The sequence below is a fragment of the Lonchura striata genome, chromosome 20 (genome assembly GCF_046129695.1).
Source record: "Lonchura striata isolate bLonStr1 chromosome 20, bLonStr1.mat, whole genome shotgun sequence".
In the NCBI taxonomy this organism is placed as follows: Eukaryota; Metazoa; Chordata; class Aves; order Passeriformes; family Estrildidae; genus Lonchura; species Lonchura striata.
This window is the reverse complement of record NC_134622.1, coordinates 9,261,094-9,270,029: the sequence shown is the minus strand read 5'-3', so window position 1 is coordinate 9,270,029 and position 8,936 is coordinate 9,261,094. Positions and strand designations below refer to the sequence as shown.

General features: G+C 40.4%; 1 protein-coding gene across 1 annotated transcript; it reads left to right on the top strand.

Moving 5' to 3' along the window:
* The first annotated feature begins 58 nt into the window (after positions 1 to 58).
* RNFT1 (ring finger protein, transmembrane 1) lies at positions 59 to 8,011 on the top strand. The gene is made up of 9 exons (XM_021524874.2): positions 59 to 106; positions 1,705 to 2,114; positions 2,456 to 2,532; positions 3,110 to 3,210; positions 3,828 to 3,981; positions 5,407 to 5,565; positions 6,337 to 6,402; positions 6,806 to 6,907; positions 7,084 to 8,011. The coding sequence occupies exons 2-9, from the start codon at positions 1,745 to 1,747 to the stop codon at positions 7,216 to 7,218; spliced, it is 1,164 nt and encodes a 387-aa protein (XP_021380549.1). The 5' UTR covers positions 59 to 106; positions 1,705 to 1,744; the 3' UTR covers positions 7,219 to 8,011.
* The last annotated feature ends 925 nt before the right edge of the window (positions 8,012 to 8,936 follow it).

Here is an 8,936-nt window from a genome sequence, read left to right as displayed (position 1 = left end):
CCTCACGCCTCTCCTTCCTCCTCCCCTCACGGCTCCTCCTCTTCCTCCCCCTCGGCCCCGGCGATGGCGGCGGGCGGCGGGCGGGAGGCGCCGGGCGCCCCGTGAGGTACCGGGGAGGGGCGGGAAAGGGGCCGCGCCCGCGTCCCCTCACAGCGCGGGGGGTCACCCTTCCCTTCCCTTCCCTTCCCTTCCCTTCCCTTCCCTTCCCTTCCCTTCCCTTCCCTTCCCTTCCCTTCCCTTCCCTTCCCTTCCCTTCCCTTCCCTTCCCTTCCCTTCCCTTCCCTTCCCTTCCCTTCCCTTCCCTTATCCGCAGCGGCCTCGGGAGACTCGCGGAATGCGCGAATGGGCCTTTCTCAAGAGCCGTATTTTAGTTAATTTTTGAGGGGAGGACAAAATCTGGAGTCATCACTGAAATCCCATTTAATGGAAGTTTGCTCGGTGCAGTCCCTCAGTTCCGGCTTTTTGAACACCGAGCTGTCAGTTCTTGCCCCAAAACACCGACTGCGGGGCAAATGAGGTGTATTTTTTTATTCCTTCCTGTAAAAGCATTGCTCACTAACACTGTAACATTGTTCACACTAGTCAATACCATCTCCATCGGTTTTATTCGTGTGCAAAAAAAAATACAGAATGAGAATTTATGTTGTTTTAAAGTATGATGTCATCTTTGGCCAACAAAAAAAAAATAGTAGTAGTAGGAGCAGCACTTGTAAATATTAGTAAGTTCTCATATTCATGTGTTAAAGTGGTTCTACTCGTTAATGTTACCTTCGTTTTAAAGGCTAAAGAATTTGAGGTATGTGCAAATGCATCCAGAACTTGCTGTGCAAAACCAATTTTGCTTTGTTTCTGTATCCCCAGTGAACCTAGCTGTGAAAAAAAAAAACATTTTCAAAGAGGAATCTGGAAGAGTTTGAACAGTAGAAAGAGGAGTATATCAAAATTCTCAGTGTTTCAATATTACTCCATAGTGACAAGTATTGTGTCAAATTCAGCTTCGAGGCATTTTCCAAAATCATTAATGTCACACCAGTCCGCAGAAGTTGATTTAACCCTGTTTGATCCAAGTAAAGAGAAGTGAAAAACTGTCCAGAAGACAACCAAAAAATGCAAAAGGAAAGATAAATCAGATCTCATTTGGCTGCATTTCATTTTTGACTCTTTTAAATGCTTCTTAGAAAATGGCCTAACCTGGTTCTGCTCCCTTCCCCAGACAGGATAATCTCATTAATCTCATAATGGCCCTCAGTTTTGAGCATGCACTGGCTTTTGACTGGACGTGTCTGAACCAGTGCTCACCAGTTAATGGATGCATGGAAATGTAGTCCCTGCTTCCTTCCCATCAGTGTTTGCTCCTTTTCTGGCCCACTGCTGTTGCTATTTTTGTGAAATTATGCAGCACTTCCACGATCTCTCCTGTACAAGCCAGTGCTGGTCTCCTGTCCGGCAGCTTTTGCTGTTCTGATTCGCACTTTTAGCTGTTCCTAAGGCAGCCAGGAAAACCTGCACACAGAGGGAAGGAAATAATTTTAATTTGGGACACAGGAGGCTGTCCTGTGGAGAAGGGGTGTGACCCACACAACAAACTCAGGCAGGATCTCAGAGAATTTTGCAGTCGCTCAGTACAACCTATTGGATTTTTTTTTTTTTTTCCTGAACTATTTATCTCTTTGTTTAACTGTCCCTTTTTACCTCCCTCTCTAGGAGACACAAATCAGAAAAAACCCCAGCAGCAAACCCCACCATGCACCCCGACTGCGCCCATCTCCACAGCATCCAGGGCAGCGGCGATGACTCTTCCTCCTCCTCCTCGCCCAGGCTGGCGGGTGAAGGCTCCTGCCACGCCGGCACCGGCGATGTGCGCATCCAGCTGAGCTCCAGCGCGGCGGAATCCAGGGAAAACCCGAGCTCCCGGGGCTGCCGGCCGGGCTCCCAGAGCCGCTCCCACGGGCACGGCCATGGGGAGGCAGGAGGGCCCGAGGACGCGGCTGCGGAGCCGGAGGAGCAGGGCGGGAGCTCCCTGTCGGAGCTGCGGTACCTCCTGCAGTGGCTGCACAGGAGCCTGCCCTACCTCCTGATCCTCGGCGTCAAACTCCTCATGCAGCACATAACCGGTAGAGTAGAACAAAACCAGCTTGAAGGGAATACACCCCTCCTCCTCTCCCCACCTCCCACCAAGAAATATACTAATAACCATGCCTGAAATGTAATTCAATTTATTTTTAGCTTTATTTTTATTTGCTTTATTCATCAGAAAGAGAGATTTGCTAAACTGCATTTCAGTGGCTTCTGTTTCCTTTGCTGGCATATGTACAATGTGCTTAATTATCCTGGCTTGAGAGTCTGAGCTATTAATTCTAATTACAAAGACATATTAGAAGTGGCTGCTTTTTAAACCCAGTTCAGTGATTTTTTTTTCTTTTCATGTTTATAATTGATCCTATTTTCCTAATAGGCATTTCTCTTGGAATTGGGCTGCTAACAACTTATGCATATGCAAACAAAAGCATAGTAAATCAGGTTTTTCTCAGAGTAAGTATCAACCCTCTGCAACAAAATTCATTAAGTTAAGCAAGACTTAAGCAAGTTAATCCATTTTTGAAAGAAATGTGAATGGAAATGGTGTTTTATTTATTTAATAATATTAGGTATTGAGATGGAAGTAAAGTCTTAATGCTTCTGTACAGGGGAACTTCTCAGATAGATACCAAAGTTTGCAAAATTCAAGGGTTTTTTTTTTCCCCCTGATTTTGACTGTTGAAATAACTTTTCTTGTAAGTTATAGATTAACTTCTCAACTATATTTGTGGGATGAAATAGCAGTTGACAGTTCAAATTTTCAGCTCTGTCTTCACTCCCAAATGGAAACCTGTTGTTGCTGCAAAGTGGGGTGGGTTTTGGCCTTGGTACACCTAGAAATTTGTAGGTTGAAAATACTAAAATTACTGCTTTACCTTTCCATTTAGGTCTCCTATTTTATGGGGTCTAAACCCCCTAAGATAAAGTCCTCTGGCAGTAACTGCTCAGGTGTAACAGACGTAGTGTTTGGGATGTATTTCAGCATGTTCTGAGGCAAGGACTGCAATGTGTCTTTACAATCCCCCTGCAGGAACGATGCTCCAAGTTGCAATGCACTTGGTTACTACTCTACCTAAGTGGATCATCTCTCCTCTTGTATTACACCTTCCACTCTCAGTCCCTGTATCACAGGTAAGTGCAGAAACAGCTCTGCTCCACCATAAATTACTCAGACATTAACTGGGGACACTTTATCTGCTGTTTTCCTTTAATTGTGGCATTGGTTTGTCTTTCACTTTAATCTCCATTCCTCCCCTTCTGCCAAATTTAACAGGTGCTGTCCTTAAAAACAGTATGTTGGAATTTGCTAGGCTCCATACTCGATTTAATGGCACTGCTGTACCACAGAGAACATTCCTGGCTTTGATTCCCAGCTCTGACCCTTGGGAATACCAAATGTGGCATCCTGGGGTTCTGTGGAGTTCATGACTCCAACTGGTTTTCCTCCCTTGACCATTCAGTAGCTGCAGCCTTGGCTGGAAATCAAAGGCTAAATGCCAAACTGAGACAGCAAACTGAGCTCTGGAGGATGGGGGCTGTGATGAAGATACAGCAAAGAAGGTTCCAGGATGGAAAAGTTGTCAGAGATCCTCAGTGATCCATTCACAATGAGCAGTTGATTTTCTTAGCAAATGTTCTCCCTTGGTGTTAACCAGGTTTCCTTTTTAATTAAACCTGCTGTGATAATCTCAGGTTACAGTTTCCTCTAAATAGGGTGCTCCAGTAACTTTTGATACTTCTTTTTGTAGCTTAATCTTCTTAAGCCCCACTGTGGATTTTATGAACTTTTGGGAGGTGCTTTGGATTGTGGGAGTCACAGACTTTATTCTGAAATTCCTCTTCATGGGCTTGAAGTGCTTTATTCTCCTGGTGCCTTCTTTTATCATATCCTTTAAATCCAAGGTAAGGAAACAAGCTGTAGTTTTGATTCCTTGTGAAGATTCTCTTATGGTAAAAGTAACTAATTATTAAATTCTACCCAGAGAAAAATCTTTAATTAAATGTCTGTATATAATCCACCATTACACCATGGGCAAGAAAACCCTGTGGATTTCATGTTCTTCTCTGCTTGGTGCTAAAAAAGGTTTTTAGTCTGATCAGAAACAATTGCTTGTATTATATCATTGGATAAATGGGTTTATTTCTGTCTCCAAGTTGGGGGTTGAAGCAAACCTTTTATTTTCTGCTCTGCAGGAATGTGTACATGGGCAGTTGGCCTGGAGCAGCTGGAGCACAGCAAATTTTGCTCAAGATGCTCCACAAGAACTGTCAAGATTTTAAGATCTGCACATGCATACAGCTGCTTTTTTCGGTCTCTTCAAAAATAATCCTGCATTTTCTTGGTTGTTAATAAACTTAAAGGAATATTTTTGTCAGATTAAGGAATTTGATGCATAGCTTAATTTCTCAAGTCAGTAAGGTTTAATGATTTTCTCAGAAGCTTACACTCACTGGTGGTGTATTTATTTTTATCTGCTTCCCGAGGTGAGGCAGACAAAACCAATTACATTTTATCTTAAAATTGCAATTGCTAGTGCTGGTTCAGAAAAAATAAATTAGCAAGTACAGTTTGATGTGGTAGCATTTGAACAGGGTGTTTTGGGACATTTTTATCTCTTATAATGTACCAGAACAAGTTCTTTCTGAGGTACAACTGGCTTCTCTACATACTGATTTATAATCAAGATCTCTATTTTCTTTCTACAGCTAGTGATGTAACATGCAAAAAAGTTATTGAAAATTCCATTACACCAACTATAGCTAAATTAAAGAAGGAATCTGGTCAATAATGGCAAATTGTGGCATCATCCAGTGTACATTATAGAAAGTTACAAATACAGTCTTAAGAAAAACTTACTTTATTTCCTTAAAAGCTAAGCTAAGTATTTATGATTATCCATGTACACACACAGTGTACATGTAATGAGCCTTATTTTCACTTTTAAACCCTGAGTGCAGGACACAACTCTGACTCATGACAAGCTGATCTCTGTGACCAACTTTGTGTTATTCTCCTTTCTGATGTAACTTTACTTTTTTTAATGCTTATAAAATTAAGTCTGACAGCCTTGTTAAGTAGGTAGGCATCTGCCAAGCCATCCCAATTCAGCCTATAATTTGATTTTCTGCAGTCCATCAATCAATTATGCTACTGTTACTCAGACAGTTGTGGTGAGACTCATCCTCTGATTTTTTTTTCCTGCGCTGCACATTTGTTTCATTACAAGAAGAATCTACTCCAAAGAATAACAATGCATCTTTTTCTGTGTATTTTGCAAGTCCTTGGAGTTTTAAATCTTGAGCTATTCCTTTGCATGTCTTGCTTAGGGCTACTGGTACATGCTGTTAGAAGAACTCTGCCAGTATTACCGTATGTTTGTCCCCATACCAGTTTGGTTCCGTTACCTCATGGCCCATGGGGACCTGGACACTGCTCTGGGATGGACCCTTGGCATTCTGCTGGCCCTTCTCTACCTCATCCTCAAGGTATCCAAAGCTTTATACTCTTGTCAAGTTTTCTAGAGAATTCTCAAGTGGGTTTCTGCAGGAATAATCAGTGGAGGGTTACACGCACAACACATTTCTCAAAATTTCTTCTCTGAACTCAAGACCAAGTTGCTTCAGTTTTACTGATGCAGCCTTCCAGGAGAACTGGCTCAGGACTGAAAATCATCTTTATCTAGCAATGGATTGGGATTGCAAAGCAAAGGACACAGCCACCATGGGTCTGCTCACATCAGACACAGAACTTGCAAAAATAAACATAAAATTACAGCTAAGAGAGTCACCATTTTCCAGGAAATGAAATCTCTGCTGGAGTATCCTGTGTGATGCTAAACAAGTTAACCATCTTCCTGCTGGCTCTCTGCTTTTCCAAAGAGTTCATCTGTCCCAAATGTAACCAGTTTGGCTTTAAAAATGGCAAACTTCCTCATGCTCTGGTACCTTAATTCCAGGACTAAAGACCATTGCAAGCATGATAATAATGCTGAAACATTTGCACTCCAGTGCTTCATTTCAGAACCTCAACACTCTTAAAAAACACACCCCCACCAGGAAAAACTTCAGCCTAAATTCTTCATTTGGTTATATTTCAAACATTTAAAATAGAGTCAGTCTGAACTGTTGCTGTGCTTCTGTGACTTCCAACATCCAAACAGCAGTGAGGCTTCCAGTGCTGGAATCAAAAGCTTGGGAGCTTTTTAGTTCAGAGTGAAAAAATACTAAGCATAACTCAAGTTTTCTATCCCATTTCAGCTTTTGAGCTTTTTTGGACAATGGAGGAACTTCAGGCAGGTCTTACGGATATTTTTTACACGCCCAGTGAGTACTGAATTCTCTCATGACAAAACCATAACCCCAATTCACATGAAAATCCTTCTAGAAATTCCTCATTCCCATTCCTTTGTATTTTTTTTAGCAATAAACGAATGCATTTTTAAATTAACCCCGTATACTCATTCTCCCATTCACAGTCTGAGTTCCTTGACCAAATGATAGTGGTGTCACCTGAACAACAAAATCACCCAACAAAAAAAAATGGACATACCTTCAGATAAAAGGATGTGAAATAATCCTTTTTGTCCTGCTTCTACTTTAAAAATTAGGATTTAAGTTTCCCTGACATAGCAGCCCTTATTCCAAATTCCTTTCTGTCCTGGTATTTGGGTGTGGCTTTTTCATCCCCCTCAAAATTAATATTTGCTGCAAATCCTTTGTTTTTCAGCACTATGGGGTGCCAGCCAGCAAGAGACAGTGCTCTGAATCTGATGATATTTGTTCCATTTGCCAAGCTGAATTTCAGAAGCCTATTCTGCTGATTTGTCAGGTAATACACACAATCCCAATTTTCTTTTTTAAATTAAAGAATATTTTAAACTACTGTTACACAAGACAACATAAAATTACATGAGTGTATGTTTGATTATTTTTCTAAATCAGACTGTACAACTAATACAAATGGAAGAGCTTAGAAGCTCTAAGTTGTCATTCTTTTCATTCCAGCACATATTTTGTGAAGAATGCATCTCTTTATGGTTTAATAGAGAAAAAACCTGTCCACTCTGCAGAACTGTTATTTCAGACCATGTTAACAAGTGGAAGGATGGAGCCACATCTATGCATCTCCAGATTTTCTAAAGCTTGTCAAACAACTTGGGTTCCAGTTTGTTTGTTCACACTAAGGTTTTTCAGTTTACTGTAGATTAAACTGTAGGTGGCACAAGGAAGGAGTTTCCAAATTCCACATACCATGTATTTAAAACAGTGCAGAAAATGGAAACTTGACCTTTTTTAAGTGGAGAAAACAGAAGTTTTCAGAAAGAATGCAGAAAAAGCCAGCATTGCTTCTCTTGTGATTCTCATAGGAAACAGTCAAATCCTTGAAATGTGCTGCATTACTTCTTAATTCAACATTTTCTTTTAAAAGTTCAGTAGGGTTCCAGACTGTACTAAACTGTATTTATCCTTCTAACATGACTCAAGCCAAAAGGTCAACCTACTGATTTTATTAAGATTATTGGCAAATTTTATACCTTGGACTGCAGTGAGAATTAGAGCTGCTTGTCACTTTTGGCATTAAAGATCTTTAATGCTTGCCCAGTAAATGAGAGAAATGAGCTTTTTAATGCACCTGGAACAGCAGCTATTTCTCACTGCACCTGTAGATAAGCACAAGAATAAGGTATTTCCCCTTGAGGTTCCTGTAGGCTTCTAATAGATCCTTGGCTTAATCTTTTGGCTTTAAACCAACCACTGATGTTAGTTTTTTACTAAGCATTTTATAAAGCTGGTATTTTTAAAATAAATCTTTAATACTATATTTTTGTCATAATAGGAACCAGATTTTCTTACAGGGGAGAATCTATTTTATACTCTATTTGCAATTTGTAGTCTGCGTAAAAATCAAAGAGAATAAATGCATTTGAACCCATTTGTTTGGTGCATGTTGAATAAAGGAAGAAGGTTCCTTATTGTTTTGGTATTAACTCATGTAAGCACATAACAACTGCTCACTGCTAGGTATATTTTTCTTGTTGAAGAAAACAAAAATCCTTTAAGTGTTACAATTTATTCATGATTTGTTATGTTATTTCTACCACTAACTTTTAGGTGATCTCACTTTCTTCCCTGCTTTTCTTTTTTCACTTTGCTATTCAGGTAAGACTGAAAACATAACTCAAATGATTCTTTTACAGGAAAGTGACATTTAGTTACCATTAACTTGAGCTTCTCTTGCCTGAAGACATTTAGGAAATTTATAAATTCAGGAAAAACAATTAAGAAGTGAAACGCTTGAATACCCTAAAGGTAATGCTCCAAGGGCAGAATCCAGTACTCAGAATAAAAATCTAATGAGATGGAAGATTCAAGCTAAGAAATATCATTACATCTGGCCTGTAAAACTCACCAAGATTATTTATGGAGCACAACAAAGTGTTAGAGCTTTCAATCAACCCTGATCCTCTGGTCTTTGTCTACCACATTGTAGTAGCAACTGCACTAAGTGGGGAGATAGGTCAAAAACAGGGATCAGGGAACAATTTCTCTTCTTTCTGCTGCTTTTCTATCTAAACCCACTAATATCAACAAACATGTTTTATTAAAAAACCAAGAATAAAAAAAGAGATTTTGGTCAACTGGTTTAGATTTACTTCATCAACCAAACAAGTCATTCTCATCCTAGTTACAGATAGGGAAAAAAGCGAGTTCCTGACATGCAGGAATGCCATCCTCTGTGACCCATAGAACTGCTCCTGATCCAGGCCAGGGCCACACAGACACCAGCAGCTCCGAGTCTGCAGGGACACACAAGGTGACAAATGACAATCAACAGCCACTTCTTAAGAGCCCAAGAA

Coding starts and splice junctions, on each gene's coding strand:
- RNFT1 (XM_021524874.2), top strand. CDS start 1,745: ATGCACCCCGACTGCGCCCATCTCCACAGCATCCAGGGCAGCGGCGAT. Junction 2,115..2,455: donor CCTCATGCAGCACATAACCG/GTAGAGTAGAAC, acceptor TTTTCCTAATAG/GCATTTCTCTTGGAATTGGG. Junction 5,566..6,336: donor TTCTCTACCTCATCCTCAAG/GTATCCAAAGCT, acceptor ATCCCATTTCAG/CTTTTGAGCTTTTTTGGACA.